The 26,348-nt window shown below is 44.1% G+C and overlaps 1 protein-coding gene across 2 annotated transcripts; it reads right to left on the bottom strand.

The window, feature by feature from the left end:
* Positions 1-1,184: 1,184 nt before the first annotated feature.
* Positions 1,185-25,185, bottom strand: LOC135549486 (sodium-dependent neutral amino acid transporter B(0)AT1-like). Of its 2 annotated transcripts, XM_064979487.1 has the most exons (13): positions 25,111-25,185; positions 22,913-23,362; positions 7,782-7,922; positions 7,221-7,358; positions 6,435-6,616; positions 5,626-5,736; positions 5,395-5,507; positions 5,045-5,173; positions 4,346-4,502; positions 3,474-3,678; positions 3,092-3,251; positions 2,440-2,602; positions 1,185-1,958 (listed from the first exon to the last, which is right to left on the bottom strand). In XM_064979487.1, exons 2-13 carry the CDS (start codon positions 23,112-23,114, stop codon positions 1,752-1,754), a joined length of 1,908 nt encoding a protein of 635 aa, XP_064835559.1. In that variant the 5' UTR covers positions 23,115-23,362; positions 25,111-25,185; the 3' UTR covers positions 1,185-1,751. The 2 variants fall into 2 exon arrangements, with proteins under 2 accessions (XP_064835559.1, XP_064835558.1); XM_064979486.1 differs by lacking the exon at positions 25,111-25,185 and having other exon boundaries at positions 22,913-23,435.
* Positions 25,186-26,348: the final 1,163 nt, after the last annotated feature.

Below are 26,348 nucleotides of genomic sequence, written 5' to 3'. Positions count from 1 at the left end.
GTGAAAAAACACCTTGAGGATTGATTCCAAACAACGTTTGCCATGTTTCGGTCGATATTATGGAGTTAATTCGGAAAAAGTTTTACGTTGTAGGTGACTGAATTTTCGGTTCGTTTCGGTAGCCAAATGTGATGTACAAAACGGAACGATTTCTCCTACACACAGACGCTTTCAGGAAAAACTGCGCATTTGGTATGTAACTGAGTCTCCTCATTGAAAACATCCGAAGCTCTTCAAAGGTAAATTATTTTATTTATTTGGTTATCTGGTTTTTGTGAAAATGTTGCGTGCTAAATGCTACACAAAATGCTAAGCTAGCTTAGCATACTCTTACACAAATTAGTCAATTGCTATGGTTCAAAAGCATATTTTGAAAATCTGAGATGACAGTGTTGTTAAGAAAAGGCTAAGCTTGAGAGCAGGCGCATTATTTTCATTTTATTTGCGATTTTCAGAAATCGTTAACGTTGCGTTATGCTAATGAGCCTGAGGCTTTAGTCACGATCCCGGATCCGGGATGGGGAGTTTCAAGAGGTTAATTTAGAACATAACAAAACATAGGCAAACCATGTATTTCACTTGATAAATGAATGGAGAGACTCACACTCTAGGAGCTCAGATGCAGTAATATTAATAATCTAATATCCAACGTTTGGGACAGACAAGCTGTCTTCGTCAGGGTGTAATGACAAACACTGCTGGGTCACTAGTTTATGTCGTGTCAAAGGACACACACAGGTGTCTGTAATCATGGCCGGGTGTGGCCTGATATCATTGGTGTCACGTTCTGACCTTAGTTTCTTTATTATGTCTTTGTGTTAGTTTGGTCAGGGCGTGAGTTGGGGTGGGTAGTCTATGTTCTGTTTTTCTATGTTGTATTTCTGTGTTTGGCCTGGTATGGTTCTCAATCAGAGGCAGCTGTCGATTTGTTGTCTCTGATTGAGAATCATACTTAGGTAGCCTGTTTTCCCCATTTTTAGTTGTGGGTGATTATTTTTCTGTTTTGTGTTTTTCATCACCTTACAGGACTGTTCGTTTTGTCGTTTTTGTTGTTTCGTTCAGTGTTCAGTGTTAAAATAATGAACGCTTACCACGCTGCACCTTGGTCCTCCTCTCTTTCCCCAGACGACGTTACGATTGGTTAATATGTTAAAATAGCATACAGAAAACACAATGTGCCAATATTTGTTCTAAATGTTTTGATAATCTATTATAATAACACTTTATATCCACGTGAATTAATCTGTACATTCTGCGCCATTATTCATAAGAACCTGTCATTCCAGAATGTAAAAATAAAAAGACAATTCTACAATTTTCTGATGGTATGTTGGTGTTTCGTTGCACCCGAAACCCAAAACAAAACAAATCAAAAACAGAAATATCAGTGAAATTACAGGTGATCACATAGATAAATACAACTAACAGTGTCACTGTCTTTGTGGAATGACCAAGAGACATTGCAGACAATTTCAGATATATTCCTGGATGTTTTGAAAACGGTTCCTTTGCGTCAAAACCAAAAAGGGTAACGGTCGATCCCATTTCAATTCGGTAAATTCAGGTGCCCTGAAATAAACAGTTTGTTTTCAATTCTTAAATTTCCTGGATTGACTGAATTAAAATGGAATTGACCTCAAACTTCTTTTTTTTTTTGTTTTGTTGGGGGACTGATCATTTTGGATGTTTACTCTACTTGTTTTATTCTCCAGTGTCGCGTTGTCCCATATGATGTTGGCTGTGTGATAATTCTACGACATTTTCGTAGTAAACATCTGAACTTTGGCAGAGACCGTGTCGACCTCTGCCCCGTAGACATTTTTGTCGCTGCAACATCTCCGCATGAGTTTGAATATGGCCGTGCCTGGCACCACCAGACTGGGGACTCCTGCCAGGATAAAGATGATGACGTAAATCCAAGCAGGATACTCCAACACCTCCAGAGTGGGAAAGTCCTCCTGCAGGTCACAGAGATGAGAAATAAGTCTGGGAGAAGGACGCTCTAGCATGCTACACGTTGGTGGTGGATGAGGGGAGCTTCTCCTTTTACAACGGTTTGACATCTGGAAAAGCACTACATACAGCAAATACTATCAGTTATTATTATTATTAATATCTAGGAAGAAAAAACTGACTACTATATGTGACATGTAGTCAGTTTAGTTCCCCTCAACTCCTGTTTCAAACCAAGGGGTGGCGTCGCTTAGCAACACCTAGTGTTCAGTTACACAACAGGTTATCATCTGGGAGGGATTAGAACCTGGGTCATTCATTAAGTGTCTCAGAGTAGGAGTGCAGATCTAGGATCAGCTCCTTCCTGTCCATGTTATCGTGTTTGTTGTGATCTCAAAAGGTAAAACTGATCATTGATCAGTAATCCTACTGTCAGACGCTTTATCAATACTGCAACCAGATTTGAACGTAGTGGAGAAACATTACCGAGCTTGGATTCCAGGCGATGTAGGTGACGTTGGAGCTGACTTTGGTGACGAAGTAGAAGACGAAGATTACTAAGACGATTAAAGGGCTGACGAACCTCCAGGTCACCTGCCAGAACAGGTTGGGCTTGTGACCAATCATGAACTCTATGTCCTTGTTAAACCTGTAGAATAAGACTTAATTAACTTAATGGAAGAAGGACATTTGTCTCCTGCTGTACTCAACCCCTCTGAAACAGACATATGCACGTTGGAGAGGCTGGAGGGGGGCTTTATTGGGGATGAGGAGAGACAAAACGTATGGATCAGTTTCAGACCTCTCTTGAACTGATCTCTGTTTGACGCTCATCAGGAACACAAGCAATTAGGTGCAGCATTAACCTTTGGTTACTACATTACATGCCAACTTTGTTGCCTCATTAAACCAGCCTTATCTTGAAATCTCACATTTGGTTTCACTTCACGTATCAAGAGAAGTGGAACAGAACATGAGCTTGCAAGATCAGGCTGGGTTAATGAGGCTACCAACTTTGGCATCATTAAGATGGACAAACATTAGTTAGTTAGCTATTGCCAAAATGCACAGCTACTGTGTTGGCTAATGCCTCAAAAAGTTGGGTTGGATCGGGGAGGAAGAGGAGGTGAACACTCACCTGTCTATGCCATAGATGTAGACCACAGCTATCATCTCACAGAAGGCGATGACTAGGAGAGGGATGGAACCAGCAAAGCTGTCGAACAGAGCCAGCCAGTAGTTACCAGAACTCTGAGCAAATATCAGGGCAATGATGAATGACACCAGACAGACAATACCTGAAACAGAAGACACAAACACTGAGTTATTTCTTCAAGGAACATTTGACCAGTGGTCTTCATCTTTAGTCCTGGAGAGCTACTGCATGTGCAGGTGTTTGTTCCAGCCCAGCACTAAGCTCACCAGGACAGGAGATGGAGATCCCTGCATTGGAAATGTATATTGTGCCATGCGTCCATTGATATCCCGGGGTCTCAATTGTTTCGAGCAAAGTTATTTACCAGTGATCGCCTCCTTAGGCCACCGTTTAGGGAAGATGTTGAGATCCTGAAGGGGCACCACCGTTCCTTCTATGCTGCCAAACATGGTGGACAGTCCCAGACAGAAGAGCATGATGAAGAACAGGATGGACCAGAGAGGAGAGACGGGCATCTTGGTGATGGCCTCTGTGAACACGATGAAGGCCAGACCAGTTCCCTCCACACCCTATTGGAAGACAATGACTCACCATCAGGAAAAACATGATTGAAACCAGATCCACAGATAAACAGTACAGAGTTTGGCATACCATTCTCATACCATTCTACATACCATTCTACATACCATTCTACACACCATTCTACATGCCATTCTACATGCCATTCTACATACCATTCTACATGCCATTCTACATACCATTCTACATACCATTCTACATACCATTCTCATACCATTCTACATACCATTCTACATACCATTCTACACGTTGCCATGACTACCATGTCGGCAACTGAAATGGGGTGAAAGGCTTTTGATTTCTGGTGACCGACCACATGTCACTGAGAAAGTTTGGCATTTCAATACCTGACTGAGGGAAAGTTTGACGTTTCAATACCTGACTGAGGGAAAGTTTGACGTTTCAATACCTGACTGAGGGAAAGTTTGACGTTTCAATACCTGACTGAGGGAAAGTTTGACGTTTCTATACCTGACTGAGGGAAAGTTTGACGTTTCTATACCTGACTGAGGGAAAGTTTGACGTTTCAATACCTGACTGAGGGAAAGTTTGACGTTTCTATACCTGACTGAGGGAAAGTTTGACGTTTCTATACCTGACTGAGGGAAAGTTTGACGTTTCTATACCTGACTGAGGGAAAGTTTGACGTTTCAATACCTGACTGAGGAAAGTTTGCAAGTCGCAGGTTTTGAGGTCCAGACTCTGGATGGTCTCTGGGAAGGTGCCATTTAGATTCTGTAGGGATTCTGCATAGTTGCCTTCTGTGATGTTGCCCTCAGCAAGGTTGAAAGCATTCAGCAGGGCCACGATGTTTCTGTATGGGACAACACACAGAGCCAGTAAGGTTGAGATGGAGGTAGGTCGAGTACGAACTGTTTATCAGGTTTAACCATTTGCCCAAAAATAATACACGACACCACAATAATCAATAATACACATCAACAATAATCAATAATACACAACAACAATAATTCATAAAACACAACAATAAAACACAACAATAAAACACAACAATAAAACACAACAATAAAACACAACAATAAAACACAACAATAAAACACAACACAACAATAAAACACAACAATAATACACAACAATAATACACAACAATAATACACAACAATAATACACAACACAAAAATAAAACACCACACCACAAGGCGTGCTAGAATTCGCTAGCAATGCACTGTGCAGAATATCAAGACAAGAAAAAACAACAAAACAAAATGATCATTGTTTTGAGACAGTTCTGAACTTCCATTCAGTGCCGGTCTTCCCGGACACTGACTAAACCTAGTCCTGGCCTAAATAAAACCAAGCTCAGAGCCCCAACGTAGCCTGAATGAAAACACGTACCCTTCCAGACAGTCGTCGAACCTCTCTGTGGCCCTGAAACCTATGATGGAGTAGATGACTGTAGCAGCGTAGACGGATGTGAAGCCATTGATGATGGAGATGATCACGGCATCCTGCTCACAGTTGTTGCTGGAGAAACAGAATAGTGGAGTCCATTGAAGAGTCGAGATAGATTTGTCTATCCAATGTGTAAATATAGGATGGAGTCCCAAATGGGACCCTATTCCCTACTACATAGTGAACTCTTATTAACCAGGTCTTATAGGGCTCTGGTGAAAAGCAGTGCAGTATGTAGTAGGGAATAGAGTCCCGTTTAGGACGAAGTCGTCGATAAATATTTGGGCACTTACTGTACAGAGTTGTAGCTGGAGAAGGAGATGAGACCTCCAAAGGCCAAGGAGAAAGAGTAGAACACCTGGGCACCTGCATCCAGCCAGGTAGACGGGTTCATCAACTCATTTAGCTATGAGAAGACAATCATCAATGTATACTGCCACACAACAAAACGGATCACATGCCTGAAAACATCTGAGAAACGTTGATTTTGGGGTTGAATTATCACTTTGAGAGGAAATGCGTACATCGGGTGTGAAGAGGAACTTGATTCCATCCAGAGAACCTTTGAGAGTCAGTCCTCTGATCAGGAAGATTGTGAGGACCACGTACGGCAGAGTGGATGTTACGTACACTGCCTGTGATGACAGAGAGGGTAGAAGCACCTTGTCATCGATGAGGGGAACTACGTACTGTATTTCTATCCAATAAATAGCACTAAAATTGAAAATAAATACCATATTGTGGAAAACACTTCCAACTCAGTCTAGACTCCTGTCTAAATTAAACCAGAAGATATTGTGTATCGTACCTTTCCAGTGGTCTCAATGGGACTGGGTATCGTACCTTTCCAGTGGTCTCAATGGGACCGGGTATCGTACCTCGCCAGTGGTCTCAATGGGACCGGGTATCGTACCTTGCCAGTGGTCTCAATGGGACCGGGTATCGTACCTCGCCAGTGGTCTCAATGGGACCGGGTATCGTACCTTTCCAGTGGTCTCAATGGGACCGGGTATCGTACCTCGCCAGTGGTCTCAATGGGACCGGGTATCGTACCTTGCCAGTGGTCTCAATGGGACCAGGTATCGTACCTTGCCAGTGGTCTCAATGGGACCGGGTATCGTACCTTGCCAGTGGTCTCAATGTGACTGGGTATCGTACCTTTCCAGTGGTCTCAATGGGACCGGGTATCGTACCTTGCCAGTGGTCTCAATGGGACCGGGTATCGTACCTTTCCAGTGGTCTCAATGGGACCGGGTATCGTACCTTTCCAGTGGTCTCAATGGGACCGGGTATCGTACCTTTCCAGTGGTCTCAATGTGACTGGGTATCGTACCTTTCCAGTGGTCTCAATGCCACGAAGGCAGCAGACGTACAACAGCAGCCAGGCACACAGTAGACACAACACCATCCACCACTGCAGTCCTCCAGAGTCCCCAATGGATGTGGACGTGTTTAGTGTGTCTCTGTACCAGAAATAATCCACTGGGGAACTCCGGGCACATTCTGAGACCAAATCTACAGAGGGCAGCAAAAACACTGTTAAACCCAAAGGCCAGTCCAGCAGCATTCTGATTCCAGACCTACAGGGGGCAGCAACAACACTGTTAAACCCAAATGCCAGTCCAGCAGCATTCTGATTCCAGACCTACAGGGGGCAGCAAAAACACAGTCAAGCCCAAATGCCAGTCCAGCAGCATTCTGATTCCAGACCTACAGGGGGCAGCAAAAACACGGTCAAGCCCAATTGCCAGTCCAGCAGCATTCTGATTCCAGACCTACAGGGGGCAGCAAAAACACGGTCAAGCCCAAATGCCAGTCCAGCAGCATTCTGATTCCAGACCTACAGGGGGCAGCAAAAACACAGTCAAGCCCAAATGCCAGTCCAGCAGCATTCTGATTCCAGACCTACAGGGGGCAGCAAAAACACGGTCAAGCCCAAATGCCAGTCCAGCAGCATTTAGCCTGATATTGACTAATGTAGATCCAGCTAGATGCCTCATAAGATCAGGACCCTGAACATTTCATCATTAGACCCCTTTTGAGGTCTTAAAAACATTTGAGAAAATGTTAGATTTTGAAGTTAACAGTGACTTTAAATCCATGCAGAATATGAACATACCTGTCAGGTTGGCATTGACAGGACACTGACTCCATGGCAGAGGGTTCTGGAAGGAGTTGAAGAAGTACCACATCACCCAGGCGATTATAGTGTTGTAGTACATACCCACCAGGAAGGAGACTAACAAGGAAGCGATGCCTGTAGGACACAATCATTTCAGATATCACCACATATAAGTGGTTCCTGAGGCCAGAGGAGTCTCATCGGAGGAGCACTAGAAGGATGGGCTCATTGTAATGGCTGTCATGGAATTGACGGAACGGAGTCAAACACGTGGTTTCCATGACGTTTGATGTGTTTGATTCGTTCCAAGTATTCCATTCCAGCCATTACAACGAGCCCCTTCCTCCTGGGACTCTGCTCAAAATAGTTCACTATGTAGGGAATAGGATGCCATTTTGAATGCAGGCCTATAAGAAGGAGAAGATAGATACTCTACAAATATGATAACCTCACTTTCGCAGACTGCAGAACTTTCCTTCTTGACGTTGGACGTTTAACTACATACTTCTCTAAAGAAACAGGACACAGGGGTTTTCCTCCTGTTTCTGTCAGACTCACCAACACCAGTCAGATATGGGTTAATGGCTGTCCACACTCCCACACTGCCGCTCCTGAGGCGCTGTCCGATGGCAAACTCCAGGTGCAGCAGTGGAATCCCCTCCAGAACCAGCAGGATCAGGAACGGGATCATAAACGCTCCTGGGAACACAAGATCAGGAACGGGATCATAAACGCTCCTGGGAACACAAGATCAGGAACGGGATCATAAACGATCCTGGGAACACAAGATCAGGAATGGGATCATAAACGATCCTGGGAACGGGATCATAAACGCTCCTGGGAACGGGATCATAAACGCTCCTGGGAATGGGATCGTAAACGCTCCTGGGAACACAGAATCAGGAACGGGATCGTAAACGCTCCTGGGAACACAGGATCAGTAACGGGATCGTAAACGCTCCTGGGAACACAAGATAAGGAATGGGATCATAAACGATCCTGGGAACACAAGATCAGGAATGGGATCGTAAACGCTCCTGGGAACACAAGATCAGGAATGGGATCATAAACGCTCCTGGGAACACAAGATCAGGAATGGGATCATAAACGCTCCTGGGAACGGGATCATAAACGCTCCTGGGAACACAAGATCAGGAATGGGATCATAAACGCTCCTGGGAACACAAGATCAGGAATGGGATCATAAACGCTCCTGGGAACGGGATCGTAAACGCTCCTGGGAACACAAGATCAGGAATGGGATCATAAACGCTCCTGGGAACACAGGATCAGGAATGGGATCATAAACGCTCCTGGGAACACAAGATCAGGAATGGGATCATAAACGCTCCTGGGAACACAAGATCAGGAATGGGATCGTAAACGCTCCTGGGAACACAAGATAAGGAACGGGATCATAAACGCTCCTGGGAACACAGGATCAGTAACGGGATCGTAAACGCTCCTGGGAACACAAGATCAGGAACGGGATCGTAAACGCTCCTGGGAACACAAGATAAGGAATGGGATCATAAACGCTCCTGGGAACGGGATCGTAAACGCTCCTGGGAACACAAGATCAGGAATGGGATCATAAACGCTCCTGGGAACACAGGATCAGGAATGGGATCATAAACGCTCCTGGGAACACAGGATCAGGAATGGGATCATAAACGCTCCTGGGAACACAAGATCAGGAATGGGATCATAAACGCTCCTGGGAACACAGGATCAGGAATGGGATCATAAACGCTCCTGGGAACACAAGATCAGGAATGGGATCGTAAACGCTCCTGGGAACACAAGATAAGGAACGGGATCATAAACGCTCCTGGGAACACAGGATCAGTAACGGGATCGTAAACGCTCCTGGGAACACAGGATCAGGAACGGGATCGTAAAACGCTCCTGGGAATGGGATCATAAACGCTCCTGGGAACGGGATCATAAACGCTCCTGGGAACACAGGATCAGGAACGGGATCATAAACGCTCCTGGGAACACAGAATCAGGAACGGGATCGTAAACGCTCCTGGGAACACAGGATCAGGAATGGGATCATAAACGCTCCTGGGAACACAAGATCAGGAATGGGATCGTAAAACGCTCCTGGGAACACAAGATCAGGAACGGGATCGTAAACGCTCCTGGGAACACAAGATCAGGAATGGGATCGTAAAACGCTCCTGGGAACACAAGATCAGGAATGGGATCGTAAAACGCTCCTGGGAACGGGATCATAAACGCTCCTGGGAACACAGAATCAGGAATGGGATCGTAAACGCTCCTGGGAACACAGAATCAGGAATGGGATCGTAAACGCTCCTGGGAACACAGGAACAGGAACGGGATCATAAACGCTCCTGGGAACACAGGAACAGGAACGGGATCATAAACGCTCCTGGGAACGGGATCATAAACGCTCCTGGGAATGTGAGATAGGAAATGAGAATGCCAGGTATCATCATAAAAACATAAATGGAAAAAGAGAGGTATCATGAAAAGCCTGATACCAGATCTGGATGTACTGAAGCCAACTTCTGGTATCAGGCTATTGAAGTCAGTGAAGTACACCCACACAAGGTCGTCACGCTGCTGCTCCCCTGTGACCATTCAACCCCTGAACAGTCTTTATCTAACAGCACGGCAACAAGCATGTATTTATTCATCACTGCCACAGTTATTATAATACAGTACTATTTCGATTTTTTTATATATTTTTTTGAAATCACCAATCTCATTATTTTACTGTATTTTACTAGTCTTGCATGTTGGAATGCTGGAAACCTAATATTTTCTACTGTACCCTGCAATCTTACCTCAAACACTGTACATGTGACTATTAAACAATCTGAACCTGAACAACATATAAGGGCATAGGGGGAGACCCAAATGCAGACACAGGAGGCCGATGGTTGAGCTCCGATATATTTATAAAACAAAAGGGCTAGGCTAACGGCAGGTCGGGGACAGGCGGAGTGGTCAGGCGGGTGGATTCAGTGTCAGGACAGGCAAGGGTCAAAACCAGGAGGGCTAGGGGGAACAACTGAGACTGGGGGAAAAGAGAGGAGCGAGGAAAACCACTGGTTGACTTAAACAAAACAAGACGAACTGGCACAGAGAGACAGGAAACAAAAGGATAAATACACTGGGACAGAGAGACAGGAAACACAGGGATAAATACACTGGCACAGAGAGACAGGAAACACAGGGATAAATACACTGGGACAGAGAGACAGGAAACACAGGGATAAATACACTGGAACAGAGAGACAGGAAACACAGGGATAAATACACTGGTACAGAGAGACAGGAAACAAAAGGATAAATACACTGGGACAGAGAGACAGGAAACACAGGGATAAATACACTGGCACAGAGAGACAGGAAACACAGGGATAAATACACTGGAACAGAGAGACAGGAAACACAGGGATAAATACACTGGAACAGAGAGACAGGAAACACAGGGATAAATACACTGGAACAGAGAGACAGGAAACACAGGGATAAATACACTGGAACAGAGAGACAGGAAACACAGGGATAAATACACTGGCACAGAGAGACAGGAAACACAGGGATAAATACACTGGAACAGAGAGACAGGAAACACAGGGATAAATACACTGGTACAGAGAGACAGGAAACACAGGGATAAATACACTGGAACAGAGAGACAGGAAACACAGGGATAAATACACTGGAACAGAGAGACAGGAAACACAGGGATAAATACACTGGTACAGAGAGACAGGAAACACAGGGATAAATACACTGGTACAGAGAGACAGGAAACACAGGGATAAATACACTGACACAGAGAGACAGGAAACACAGAGATAAATACACTGGTACAGAGAGACAGGAAACACAGGGATAAATACACTGGTACAGAGAGACAGGAAACACAGGGATAAATACACTGGAACAGAGAGACAGGAAACACAGGGATAAATACACTGGGACAGAGAGACAGGAAACACAGGGATAAATACACTGGGACAGAGAGACAGGAAACACAGGGATAAATACACTGGTACAGAGAGACAGGAAACACAGGGATAAATACACTGGTACAGAGAGACAGGAAACACAGGGATAAATACACTGGGACAGAGAGACAGGAAACACAGGGATAAATACACTGGTACAGAGAGACAGGAAACACAGGGATAAATACACTGGTACAGAGAGACAGGAAACACAGGGATAAATACACTGGTACAGAGAGATAGGAAACACAGGGATAAATACACTGGTACAGAGAGACAGGAAACACAGGGATAAATACACTGGTACAGAGAGACAGGAAACACAGGGATAAATACACTGGTACAGAGAGACAGGAAACACAGGGATAAATACACTGGGACAGAGAGACAGGAAACACAGGGATAAATACACCGGGGACTAACGGGGAAAACAGGTGACACCTGGAGGTTGGGTGGAGGCAACAACAAAAGACAGGTGAAACAGATCAGGGTGTGACACAGAAATCACACCTGCACACGGTACATGTGCCTATTAAACAATAGAGGAGTGGGACAACATTCCACAGGCCACAATCAACAGCCGGATCAACTCTATGGGAAGGAGATGTGTCACGCTGCATGAGGCAAATGGTGGTCACACCAGGCACTGACTGGTTTTCTGATCCACCCCCCCCCACCTTATTTTCTTAAGGTATCTGTGACCAACAGATGCATATCTGTATTCCCAGTCATGTGAAATCCATAGATCAGGGCCTCATGAATTTATTTCCTGATTTCCTCATATGAACTGTAACTCAGTTACATCGTTGGAATTGTTGCGTGTTGCGTATATATTTTTGTTCAGTGTATTTCCTAATTTACAACCTCGTCTAATAAATGTTACAACTTCTAGAGTACACAGTGTGAGGGAGTACCTTCTCTACCATCTCAGTTTCCTTCATTATGACATCACGGAGAGGTCTAATTGTCTGTCAGGTCTCTGAGGAGTTTCCTTCATTATGACATCACGGAGAGGTCTAATTGTCTGTCAGGACTCTGAGGAGTTTCCTTCATTATGACATCACGGAGTGGTCTAATTGTCTGTCAGGACTCTGAGGAGTTTCCTTCATTATGACATCACGGAGTGGTCTAATTGTCTGTCAGGACTCTGAGGAGTTTCCTTCATTGTGACATCATGGAGTGGTCTAATTGTCTGTCACGACCTCTTTATGGACACATGAAATTATTATATGGCATATTACTGCTATATGATTGGATTATTATATGATAAGACGAGTGCTCATCGTTCTTTATCTATGTAACAATCATCAATGTCAAAAGCCCTGCCAAGACAGAACAACATGCTATTTTTACACATGTCCCTTTTCCCAGTGCACTGATTTAGACCAGAACCCTATGGCACCCTATTCCCTATTTAGGGCTTTACTTTTGAACAAGGCCCATAGGGCTCTGGTAGTGCACTGTGAAGAGTATAGGGTGCAACTTGGTACACAAATCTGTGAGACCCTGGTACTGAGAGACTGGAACAGAGACCCTGGTACAGAGAGCCTGGGACAGAGAGCCTGGTACTGAGGGCCTGGTACTGAGGGCCTGGTGAGAAACTAGGTGAGGGTGTAAACTGGGTGAGGGTGTAAACTGGGTGAGGGTGTAAACTGGGTGAGGGTGTAAACTAGGTGAGGGTGTAAACTGGGTGAGGGTGTAAACTAGGTGAGGGTGTAAACTGGGTGAGGGTGTAAACTGGGTGAGGGTGTAAACTGGGTGAGGGTGTAAACTAGGTGAGGGTGTAAACTGGGTGAGGGTGTAAACTGGGTGAGGGTGTAAACTGGGTGAGGGTGTAAACTGGGTGAGGGTGTAAACTGGGTGAGGGTGTAAACTAGGTGAGGGTGTAAACTAGGTGAGGGTGTAAACTGGGTGAGGGTGTAAACTGGGTGAGGGTGTAAACTAGCTGAGGGTGTAAACTAGGTGAGGGTGTAAACTTGGTGAGGGTGTAAACTAGGTGAGGGTGTAAACTGGGTGAGGGTATAAACTAGGTGAGGGTGTAAACTAGGTGAGGGTGTAAACTGGGTGAGGGTGTAAACTAGGTGAGGGTGTAAACTGGGTGAGGGTGTAAACTAGGTGAGGGTGTAAACTAGGTGAGGGTGTAAACTGGCTGAGGGTGTAAACAAGGTGAGGGTGTTAACTAGGTGAGGGTGTAAACTAGGTGAGGGTGTAAACTGGGTGAGGGTGTAAACTAGGTGAGGGTGTAAACTAGGTGAGGATGTAAACTAGGTGAGGGTGTAAACTAGGTGAGGGTGTAAACTGGCTGAGGGTGTAAACTAGGTGAGGGTGTAAACTAGGTGAGGGTGTAAACTAGGTGAGGGTGTTAACAGAGTGGGGGGTGTAAATGGGGAAGGGGAGATCAACAGAGTGTTAACAAGACTGCCCAAATCTGCCTAATTTGTTTATTAGTAACTCTATGTTCATAAACTGTGCACTCTCTTCAAACAATATTATTATTTCACTGTAATCGCTACTGTAAATACACATCTATCTAAACGTTTAGTCCCATTTATAATTTCCACATCTTTCTGGTTTTGACCTGGAGTGTTTAACCCAGGTGTTCCCAAACTTTTTCTGACCTGCGACCCCATTTTAAAAATGTTGATACTTTAAAAAATATTTGGGCTGTGACAGGTTATTACAAATCAGTCTGACAGTACTTTTGACAGTATTTCAGTCTGAAGAAAGTATGGTTTGAAGTGACTGAAATACATCAGAAAAGCAATGGGAAGTTCAGAACACCATCAGGCAATACTTTTGGTATGATCTCCTGTGTAGAAAAGAGCATCATCATTGATTATGTTCTTTTCCCCCCAGTCTGATTTAGTGTCTAGTCTTGTCCGACATGGGGTCCCGGCCCCTAGTTTGGGAAACTGATTTAGTGCCTGGTCTTGTCCGACATGGGGTCCCGGCCCCTAGTTTGGGAAACTGATTTAGTGTCTGGTCTTGTTCCACTTGGGGTCGCGTCCCCTAGTTTGAGAAACTGATTTAGTGTCTGGTCTTGTTCCACTTGGGGTCGCGTCCCCTAGTTTGGGAAACTGATTTAGTGTCTGGTCTTGTTCCACTTGGGGTCGCGTCCCCTAGTTTGGGAAACTGATTTAGTGCCAGGTCTTGTCCCACTTAGGGTCGCGTCCCCTAGTTTGGGAAACTGATTTAGTGAATGGTCTTGTTCCACTTGGGGTCGCGTCCCATAGTTTGGGAAACTGATTTAGTGAATGGTCTTGTTCCACTTGGGGTCGCGCCCCCTAGTTTGGGAAACTGATTTAGTGAATGGTCATTGGCATTGTAGATGGAAACAGAAGACAAATTCTTATGTTGCCTCCCCTCCAGAATAGATAGTGAAATGTAACTAATACAACTCTCAAGGTCCGGGAAGACAAGACATGGCTGAAGATGAACTGCCAACGTTACGTAACCACTTGGACATGACTCAGCCATTTGAACTTGACTTGCATTTGACTTAAAAAAAAAAAGGAATTACAACCGTTCAGCTACAATCTATAGCTGATAGGTGTCATCGCTAAGGAAACATAAACGTGGGTGTGTCCTTTTTCAGGGTCTCCACGGGTTCTAAACGTGTTACTTCGTAGATACGTCACTGCCCTCGTTGATCTCTGCCTGACTGAACGGTGGTCACATTCATGAGAACACACTGTAGAAAAACTGTACCAAAACCTTGTTGCAACCAACCACACAGGGAACACAAAGACAAACGGAACTCCTATGAGTATATTTCTATTATTGTTTAATTGACTATGACTTTTCAAATCACCCAGCGGCGCTATTTGCAGAGTTAGCTCCAGGTAAATGTTGTCCTTCTTCAACCATTCCTGAGCCTGCGGCCAGAAACAAGCTACATATGGACACTACCAAAACAAGCTACAAATGAACAGTACCAAAACAAGCTACATATGGACTGTACCAAAACAAGCTACATATGGACTGTACCAAAACAAGCTACATATGGACAGTACCAAAACAAGCTACATATGAACAGTACCAAAACAAGCTACATATGGACAGTACCAAAACAAGCTACATATGGACAGTACCAAAACAAGCTACATATGGACTGTACCAAAACAAGCTACATATGGACAGTACCAAAACAAGCTACATATGGACAGTACCAAAACAAGCTACATATGGACTGTACCAAAACAAGCTACATATGGACAGTACCAAAACAAATGATCTAATGATTCTGTCTCTTCACAGCAAAATCTGCAGAGTTGGGATAGTTGTATTCCTCATATACATACAATTTCATTGGTTGCAAGAATTTTGTATAATAATTGAAATTTAAAAAATAAATAAAGTTTTGTTTTCCGTATCAGTTCATAAACAATGTGTCATGAAATCAGTACATCGAACATCTCTTCACAACTATTTAGCAATCTATATTATCACAACTTTTTTTAAATCCTTTTTTAAAAACGTTTTTATTGTTTAATTTTGTCTTGCTAGCCGTTCCAAATAAAATAGAATTTAAAATAGAGAAGTAGATATTATTTACTATTTTACACCCAGGGTTACCATACAAAACTTTAAACCATTTTATAAGAGATTCTCCAAAATTGAAATGTTCCAGGCATTTATATGTAAATTCCAGTCGTACTTGATCAAAAACCTTTTCAAAGTCAGCTATGAATACCAGGCCTGGTTTCCAAGATTTTTCATAGTGTTCTTGTCACGACTTCTTCCGAAGTCGTTGCCTCTCCTTGTTCGGGCGGTGCTCGGCGTTCGACGTCACCGGTCTTCTAGCCATCATTGATCCTTTTTTCATTTTCCATTGGATTTGTCTTGTCTTCCCACACACCTGTTTTCAATCCCATTCATTACCTGTTGTGTATTTAACCCTCTGTTTCCCCTCATGTCTTTGTCAGAGATTGTTTTATTGTCAGTATAGTGTGTTTGTTGTATAGGTGCGCGTCGGGTCCTCGTACCCATGTTTGGTTTGTTTGTACATTTAGTGTAATGGAACTTTATTAAAAGACTCCATTTTACACTCCATTTGACTCTCCTGCGCCTGACTTCCCTGCCACCTATTACACCTATGCATGACTTCTATTGTTTCCAGTTCTTGTCTTATATTTTCAAAAATTTTATCGTCCATGTAAAGAATATCCTATATCCTCGCCCACGTGGAAATTCTGTAAGAGTAATGTATATGCCAATTATTTCATGATTTTTCCTATTTTTAAGTTTTGAAATGATCTCACAACTTAACCTGAAGATATCAGGGATGACGATAAATACAAAGTGCATATTATCACAAAGCCGTTATCTAAAGGTGGGACCTCACCCACTGATTAGGAAACACTAGTGTTGACTAAGGTTCATTAACTCAGGTATTAGAGGGACACAGGGATGATTCACTATTTGTGTTGAGGGACACCGGGTTGATTCACTATGGTGTTGGAGGGACACAGGGTTGATTCACTATGGTGTTGAGGGACACAGGGTTGATTCACTATGGTGTTGAGGGACACAGGGTTGATTCACTCAGGTATTAGAGGGACACAGGGTTGATTCACTATGGTGTTGAGGGACACAGGGTTGATTCACTATGGTGTTGAGGGACACAGGGTTGATTCACTATGGTGTTGAGGGACACAGGGTTGATTCACTCAGGTATTAGAGGGACACAGGGTTGATTCACTATGGTGTTGGAGGGACACAGGGTTGATTCACTATGGTGTTGGAGGGACACAGGGTTGATTAACTACTGTAGATTTGCTACTACTGTAGATTTGTTTCATCAGCTGGGTTAGAGCTGGGTTGTAACAAAATCCTGCACATCCTCAGCTCTCAAGGACTGGAGTCGAATGTGCTGTACTGTATGTTGGAGAAAAGTCGTTTAAAAAAAAAAATCTATCTGTGGGTCGTGAAGTGAACAGTTCCCCCTACAGGGGTCATATTCATTTGGGCACACTGTAGAAAAATGTACCAAAACCTTTTTGCAACCGTCCACAAAACAAGCATTTGTTATTGGACATGTTTAGGTGGTCTCTCCCTGTTTCAAGTCACGTTCTTCCCTTCGCTGTGTAATTAGTTTGACCCCCGTTAAACCACAACATACCCAGTATGGACCAGTGGTCGACGTGAGATTCAACATATTTCCTGTTACGTCATAACTGTGTGCCTCATTAGTCAGTGCTGTGGTGTTGATTACGTCCATCCGGCCTCAAAACCGCAGACCACATGGTAAACAGGTCACCCTTGAACCTCCACATCCGTCTCCACCTTCGGGATGGTGTGAGGGGCGGACGGCCCAGAACAGCTGATGGAAACGGTGGGTTCGCACCAGTGGAATCATTTCTACATGAACCGTTGACGCTATAAAATAGTGTGTATTCAGTAACAACGTCTGTTCAGTATTCACATACAGTACAAGAGTGTTAGATCATAGTTCAGCCTCAGTAGGGGTGGTAAACTCATCACGCTTTCGGTTTTTACGAGGGGAGTTTTAACTGGGCCACTTTTCCCCCGTCTCCTCTCCCTGGGAGATAACGTACTTCACCGTAAGACTCTCCTCTCCCTGGGAGATAACGTACTTCACCGTAAGACTCTCCTCTCCCTGGGAGATAACGTACTTCACCGTAAGACTCTCCTCTCCCTGGGAGATAACGTACTTCACTGTAAGACTCTCCTCTCCCTGGGAGATAACGTACTTCACCGTAAGACTCTCCTCTCCCTGTGAGATAACGTACTTCACCGTAAGACTCTCCTCTCTCTGGGAGATAACGTACTTCACTGTAAGACTCTCCTCTCCCTGGGAGATAACGTACTTCACCGTAAGACTCTCCTCTTTCCATGGGAGATAACGTACTTCACCGTAAGACTCTCCTCTCCCTGGGAGATAACGTACTTCACCGTAAGACTCTCCTCTCCCTGGGAGATAACGTACTTCACTGTAAGACTCTCCTCTCCCTGTGAGATAACGTACTTCACCGTAAGACTCTCCTCTCCCTGGGAGATAACGTACTTCACCGTAAGACTCTCCTCTCCCTGGGAGATAACGTACTTCACCGTAAGACTCTCCTCTCCCTGGGAGATAACGTACTTCACCGTAAGACTCTCCTCTCCCTGGGAGATAACGTACTTCACTGTAAGACTCTCCTCTCCCTGGGAGATAACGTACTTCACCGTAAGACTCTCCTCTCAAATGTATTTTGAGGGATAAACTTGACCAACGAGATCAACGAGGACTTAAATGTTTTGCATAGCCAGCTGTGAGATATATTTGTATTTTGTAAATATAAAAAAAAACAAAATAAAGAAAAAAACAACCTGTAATTTAATTTCACACTTTTAGAATTAGTGTTCTTAGCTAGAATCATTGGTAATAATCTACACAGCATCGGGCTCTTATATCCTTTAACTGAAATCTCTGAATTTCCATGACTGAATAACTATATGGGTCAAATAGTGTTAGAGTACAAGCACGTTTGTCTCTTTTAAGATATTGTTTTAAAGCTCTATGTGATTTCTACAGTTCCAATTTGAAAAAAGCTCCAGAAATGTAGTTATTGACACATTTCACTCTCTTGAAATGAATCGCTCTGTTACAGTTACCTGAACCATGCCTACAGTAGGAGTGATTACAGTAGGGCCTATGTAGCAGTGAATACAGTAGGGCCTATGTAGGAGTGATTACAGTAGGGCCTATGTAGGAGTGATTACAGTAGGCCTATGTAGCAGTGATTACAGTAGGCCTATGTAGCAGTGATTACAGTAGGGCCTATGTAGCAGTGAATACAGTAGGGCCTATTTTGGAGTGATTACAGTAGGCCTATGTAGCAGTGATTACAGTAGGCCTATGTAGCAGTGATTACAGTAGGGCCTATGTAGCAGTGAATACAGTAGGGCCTATTTTGGAGTGATTACAGTAGGGCCTATGTAGCAGTGATTACAGTAGGCCTATGTAGCAGTGATTACAGTAGGGCCTATGTAGCAGTGAATACAGTAGGGCCTATGTAGCAGTGAATACAGTAGGGCCTATGTAGCAGTGAATACAGTAGGCCTATGTAGCAGTGAATACAGTAGGGCCTATGTAGCAGTGATTACAGTAGGCCTATGTAGCAGTGACTACAGTAGGCCTATGTAGCAGTGACTACAGTAGGCCTATGTAGCAGTGAATACAGTAGGCCTATGTAGCAGTGATTACAGTAGGCCTATGTAGCAGTGATTACAGTAGGGCCTATGTAGCAGTGAATACAGTAGGGCCTATGTAGCAGTGAATACAGTAGGGCCTATGTAGCAGTGAATACAGTAGGGCCTATGTAGCAGTGATTACAGTAGGCCTATGTAGCAGTGATTACAGTAGGCCTATGTAGCAGTGATTACAGTAGGGCCTATGTAGCAGTGAATACAGTAGGGCCTATGTAGCAGTGAATACAGTAGGGCCTATGTAGCAGTGATTACAGTAGGGCCTATGTAGCAGTGATTACAGTAGGCCTATGTAGCAGTGAATACAGTAGGGCCTATGTAGCAGTGAATACAGTAGGGCCTATGTAGCAGTGAATACAGTAGGGCCTATGTAGCAGTGAATACAGTAGGCCTATGTAGCAGTGAATACAGTAGGGCCTATGTAGCAGTGATTACAGTAGGGCCTATGTAGCAGTGATTACAGTAGGCCTATGTAGCAGTGAATACAGTAGGGCCTATGTAGCAGTGAATACAGTAGGGCCTATGTAGCAGTGAATACAGTAGGGCCTATGTAGCAGTGAATACAGTAGGGCCTATGTAGCAGTGAATACAGTAGGGCCTATGTAGCAGTGAATACAGTAGGGCCTATGTAGGAGTGAATACAGTAGGCCTATGTAGGAGTGATTACAGTAGGGCCTATGTAGCAGTGAATACAGTAGGCCTATGTAGGAGTGATTACAGTAGGGCCTATGTAGCAGTGAATACAGTAGGCCTATTTTGGAGTCATTACAGTAGGGCCTATGTAGCAGTGAATACAGTAGGCCTATTTTGGAGTCATTACAGTAGGCCTATTTTGGAGTCATTACAGTAGGGCCTATGTAGCAGTGAATACAGTAGGGCCTATGTAGCAGTGATTACAGTAGGGCCTATGTAGCAGTGAATACAGTAGGCCTATGTAGCAGTGAATACAGTAGGGCCTATGTAGCAGTGAATACAGTAGGGCCTATGTAGCAGTGAATACAGTAGGGCCTATGTAGCAGTGAATACAGTAGGGCCTATGTAGCAGTGAATACAGTAGGGCCTATGTAGCAGTGATTACAGTAGGGCCTATGTAGCAGTGAATACAGTAGGCCTATGTAGCAGTGAATACAGTAGGGCCTATGTAGCAGTGATTACAGTAGGGCCTATGTAGCAGTGAATACAGTAGGGCCTATGTAGCAGTGATTACAGTAGGGCCTATGTAGCAGTGAATACAGTAGGCCTATGTAGCAGTGAATACAGTAGGGCCTATGTAGCAGTGATTACAGTAGGGCCTATGTAGCAGTGAATACAGTAGGGCCTATGTAGCAGTGATTACAGTAGGGCCTATGTAGCAGTGAATACAGTAGGCCTATGTAGCAGTGAATACAGTAGGGCCTATGTAGCAGTGATTACAGTAGGGCCTATGTAGCAGTGAATACAGTAGGGCCTATGTAGCAGTGAATACAGTAGGGCCTATGTAGCAGTGAATACAGTAGGGCCTATGTAGCAGTGAATACAGTAGGGCCTATGTAGCAGTGAATACAGTAGGGCCTATGTAGCAGTGAATACAGTAGGGCCTATGTAGCAGTGAATACAGTAGGGCCTATGTAGCAATGAATACAGTAGACCTATGTAGCAGTGAATACAGTAGGGCCTATGTAGCAGTGAATACAGTAGGGCCTATGTAGCAGTGAATACAGTAGGCCTATGTAGCAGTGAATACAGTAGACCTATGTAGCAATGAATACAGTAGGCCTATGTAGCAGTGAATACAGTAGGGCCTATGTAGCAATGAATACAGTAGGCCTATGTAGCAGTGAATACAGTAGGGCCTATGTAGCAGTGAATACAGTAGGGCCTATGTAGCAGTGAATACAGTAGGGCCTATGTAGCAGTGATTACAGTAGGGCCTATGTAGCAGTGAATACAGTAGGGCCTATGTAGCAGTGATTACAGTAGGGCCTATGTAGCAGTGAATACAGTAGGGCCTATGTAGCAGTGATTACAGTAGGGCCTATGTAGCAGTGATTACAGTAGGGCCTATGTAGCAGTGAATACAGTAGGGCCTATGTAGCAGTGAATACAGTAGGGCCTATGTAGCAGTGAATACAGTAGGGCCTATGTAGCAATGAATACAGTAGGCCTATGTAGCAGTGAATACAGTAGGGCTTATGTAGCAGTGATTACAGTAGGGCCTATGTAGCAGTGAATACAGTAGGGCCTATGTAGCAATGAATACAGTAAGGCCTATGTAGCAGTGAATACAGTAGACCTATGTAGCAGTGACTACAGTAGGCCTATGCAGTCGTTACAGAATGTCATATGTAGGAGTGATTACAGTAGTCCTATGTAGGATTTCATTACAGTAGGGCATATGTAGGAGTGATTACAGTAGTCCTATGTAGGAGTGATTACAGTAGTCCTATGTAGGAGTGATTACAGTAGTCCTATGTAGGAGTGATTACAGTAGTCCTATGTAGGAGTGATTACAGTAGTCCTATGTAGGATTGATTACAGTAGGGCATGTGTAGGATATATTACAGTAGGGCATATGTAGGAGTGATTACAGTAGGGCATATGTAGGCCTGTGTAGGAGTCATTACAGTAGGTCTATGTAGGAGTCAATATAGTAGGTCTATGTAGGAGTCATAACAGTAGGGCCTGTAAAGGAGTCATTACAGTAGATCTATGTAGGAGTCATTACTGTAGGTCTATGTAGGAGTCATTACAGTAGGACCTGTGTAGGAGTCATTACAGTAGGACCTGTGTAGGAGTCATTACAGTAGGACCTGTGTAGGACTCATTACAGTAGGTCTATGTAGGAGTCATTACAGTAGGACCTGTGTAGGAGTCATTACAGTAGGACCTGTGTAGGACTCATTACAGTAGGTCTATGTAGGAGTCATTACAGTAGGACCTGTGTGGGAGTCATTACAGTCGTCCTATGTAGGAGTCATTACTGTAGGGCCTATTTAGGACTCATTACAGTAGGTCTATGTAGGAGTCATTACAGGCGTCCTATGTAGGAGTCATTACAGTAGGGCCTATTTAGGAGTCATTACAGTAGGGCCTATTTAGGAGTCATTACAGTAGGGCCTATTTAGGAGTCATTACAGTAGGTCTATGTAGGAGTCATTACAGTAGGGACTGTGTAGGAGTCATTACAGTCGTCCTATTTAGGAGTCATTACAGTAGGTCTATGTAGGAGTCATTATTGTGCAGACCTAAGTGTAATCAACCAACCACAATAAAATACACTGGATCCACAAAAAATATATATTACTTTCAGCGTTCGTTCTTCTTCTGCACCCTAACTCTTAACCCACCACAAATCTCATTGGCTGGTTTCCCAGACACAAATAAACCTAAACCTAGTCTAAAAAGCACTGTCAATTAAAATGCCCCATTAAACATGTTATATAGTCCAGGACTGGGCTTAATCTGTGTCTGGGAAACCAGCCCCACCTGTACAATATAACCTACCTCCTCCATGGCTCTGACACAGGTAAGGGAACCTCCACACGTTCCCCAGCCCCACACAGAAGCCCACACAGGTCAGCATGTACTGGGTCTTGTTGTCCCATTTGGGCCTGTCCCCAGCCTCCTCTTTCTCCATCCTCTCCAGCTCCTGGTGGGACGGGATCCGGTCATCCAGACCTGGGTTGGGGAGCTTGGGGAATCTCATGGTGGCCGGCTGGCAGGCTGTGGGGATCAGGTGGAGATCAGGTTTCAGTCTAGAGAAAGCAGGTAATATCCACTAGGTGTCTGCTGCTCATCAGGTTTGAGCCTCGAGAAAGCAGGTAATATCCACTAGGTATCTGCTGCTCATCAGGTTTCAGTCTAGAGAAAGCAGGTAATATCCACTTGGTATCTGCTGCTCATCAGGTTTCAGCCTCGAGAAAGCAGGTAATATCCACTTGGTATCTGCTGCTCCTGCAACAAGAGATGCTTCCTGAGTGAGTAGTCGACAGTCACAGAAAGAGACAGCAGAGGTGTGTGACAGTCGCTTGTGCCCTTTAGTCTCTCTCTCTCTCTCTCTCTCTCTCTCTCTCTCTCTCTCTCTCTCTCTCTCTCTCTCTCTCTCTCTCTGTCTCTCACTCTCTCTCTCTCTCTCTCTCTCTGTCTCTCTCTCTCACTCTCTCTCTCTCTCTCTCTCTCTCTCTCTCTCTCTCTCTCTCTCTCTCTCTCTCTCACTCTCTCTCTCTCTCTCTCTCTCTCTCTCTCTCTCTCTCTCTCTCTCTCTCTCTCTCTCTCTCTCTCTCTCTCTCTCTCTCACTCTCTCTCTCTCTCTCTCTCTCTCTCTCTCTCTCTCTCTCTCTCTCTCTCTCTCTCTCTCTCTCTCTGTCTCTCACTCTCTCTCTCTCTCTCTCTCTCTCTCTCTCTCTCTCTCTCTCTCTCTCTCTCTGTCTCTCTCTCTCTCTCTCTCTCTCTCTCTCTCTCTCTCTCTCTCTCTCTCTCTCACTCTCTCTGTCTCTCACTCTCTCTCTCTCTCTCTCTCTCTCTCTCTCACTCTCTCTCTCTCTCTCTCTCTCTCTCTCTCTCTCTCTCTCTCTCTCTCTCTCTCTCTGTCTCTCTCTCTCTCTCTCTCTCTCTCTCTCTCTCTCTCTCTCTCTCTCTCTCTCTCTCTCTGTCTCTCTCTCTGTCTCTCTCTCTGTCTCTCTCTCTCTGTCTCTCTCTCTCTCTCTCTCTCTCTCTCTCTCTCACTCTCTCACTCTCTCTCTCTCTCTCTCTCACTCTCTCTCTCTCTCTCTCTCTCTCTCTCTCTCTCACCCTTTCTCTCTCTCTCTCTCTCTCTCTCTCTCTCTCTCTCTCTCTCTCTCTCTCTCTCTCTCTCTCTCTCTCTCTCACTCTCTCTCTCTCTCTCTCTCTCTCTCTCTCTCTGGCGAGCCTTACCTTTCACCCATTGGTATCTGTGGTTCCATCTCTTGACCTGGTGATAACTATTCTCTATCAGCAAATAGATAGACAAGGGAGATGGCGAGCAACGGGGGAACGAGTGTGTGTGTGTGTGTGTGTATTTATTGGGTGGATTAGGATTTGGTGAGGCTGCCGTCACAAATTAATGAATGACTGCCTTTTGAATCATGCACCTGAACATCCTACGATTATCAAATATATGGCCAATTTGAGATATTCTCTACAAAGTACAGATAAGGATGGAAAAGATTACCTTCAGATGATAAAGACTGAACTCAAATGGATAATCTTTGAATACTTCTAAATCAACACAGCAATTCTCTAACTGTTTTCAGTTGCCACACAATTATCCATATTTTACTTTTTTTTGACCTCTTACTACCCTGACCTCTGACTACCCTGACTAGCCTGACCTCTGACTACCCTGACCCTGACCTCTGACTACCCTGACCCTGACTACTCTGACCTCTGACTACCCTGACTCTGACCCTGACTCTGACTACCCTGACCTCTGCCTGACCCTGACCCTGACCCTGAGCTTGCCTGCCTTCCTGTACCTTTTGGATTCTGATCTGGATTACTGCCCTTTGACCTGGCATGTTGCCTGTTCTAGCAATACACTGTTGTTACTTTGACACTGTCTGCATCTGGGTCGTTCCTAAAACGCGATAGTATACCACCCCTGCCTTGTTCTGGATTTCACAACTGTCCCAATTCATTTATCAGGAGTTGTTTGCGCTATTTTAATAATGCATTTTATTTACCTGTTATTTGTCCGGCTGAAAGAGCTGAGTGGTTCTGTTGGTTAGATGTCGGATGTTAGCACAGCTCTCTGCCCTCTCATTCTCTCTCAGTCACCCTGTCTCCCAGACAACTCAGATGCAACAGAGGATAACCCTGGGATTGTAAAATAATTACTGCAATGATTGTTTCTTTATTGGAGGACATGCCGTGCTGAAGCTAGAGGACATTGGATAAAAGCCCAATGTCCAGCTACTGCTATACAATCTGTTTCTTACTGTAGGGCTGATTGAAATGGTCTGTCCTCTTTTGTTAAATATTTGAACATTTGAATATTTAAATATTTGAGTCTTCTGCCAGTCGGACCATTCAGGAGAGAGCGTACGTCCCACATGACACCCTTGTTCCTATATAGAGCACTCCTATTAACCAGAGTTCTATAGAGCACTACTATTAACCAGAGTTCTATAGAGCACTCCTATTAACCAGAGTTCTATAGAGCACTCCTATTAACCAGAGTTCTATAGAGCACTACTATTAACCAGAGTTCTATAGAGCACTACTATTAACCAGAGTTCTATAGAGCACTCCTATTAACCAGAGTTCTATAGAGCACTACTATTAACCAGAGTTCTATAGAGCACTACTATTAACCAGAGTTCTATAGAGCACTACTATTAACCAGAGTTCTATAGAGCACTACTATTAACCAGAGTTCTATAGAGCACTACTATTAACCAGAGTTCTATAGAGCACTACTATTAACCAGAGTTCTATAGAGCACTACTATTAACCAGAGTTCTATAGAGCACTACTATTAACCAGAGTTCTATAGAGCACTACTATTAACCAGAGTTCTATAGAGCACTACTATTAACCAGAGTTCTATAGAGCACTACTATTAACCAGAGTTCTATAGAGCACTACTATTAACCAGAGTTCTATAGAGCACTACTATTAACCAGAGTTCTATAGAGCACTACTATTAACAAGAGTTCTATAGAGCACTACTATTAACCAGAGTTCTATAGAGCACTACTATTAACCAGAGTTCTATAGAGCACTACTATTAACAAGAGTTCTATAGAACACTACTATTAACAAGAGTTCTATAGAGCACTGCTATAAACCAGAGTTCTATAGAGCACTACTATTAACCAGAGTTCTATAGAGCCCTACTATTAACCAGAGTTCTATAGAGCACTACTATTAACCAGAGTTCTATAGAGCACTACTATTAACCAGAGTTCTATAGAGCACT

Source organism: Oncorhynchus masou, chromosome 12 (assembly GCF_036934945.1).
Source record: "Oncorhynchus masou masou isolate Uvic2021 chromosome 12, UVic_Omas_1.1, whole genome shotgun sequence".
NCBI classification, from domain to species: Eukaryota; Metazoa; Chordata; class Actinopteri; order Salmoniformes; family Salmonidae; genus Oncorhynchus; species Oncorhynchus masou.
The sequence above is the reverse complement of the archived record's forward strand: the minus strand, read 5'-3'. Positions and strand labels throughout refer to the sequence as shown.

Bases quoted from the DNA above. Each gene is read 5' to 3' on its own strand.
- LOC135549486 (XM_064979487.1), bottom strand. From the start codon at position 23,114: ATGAGATTCCCCAAGCTCCCCAACCCAGGTCTGGATGACCGGATCCCG. The intron at 5,174-5,394 runs GTAAGTGCCCAA...CTGTTTCTCCAG, and splicing joins TCCAGCTACAACTCTGTACA to CAACAACTGTGAGCAGGATG. The intron at 1,959-2,439 runs GTAATGTTTCTC...TGTGACCTGCAG, and splicing joins TCGCCTGGAATCCAAGCTCG to GAGGACTTTCCCACTCTGGA.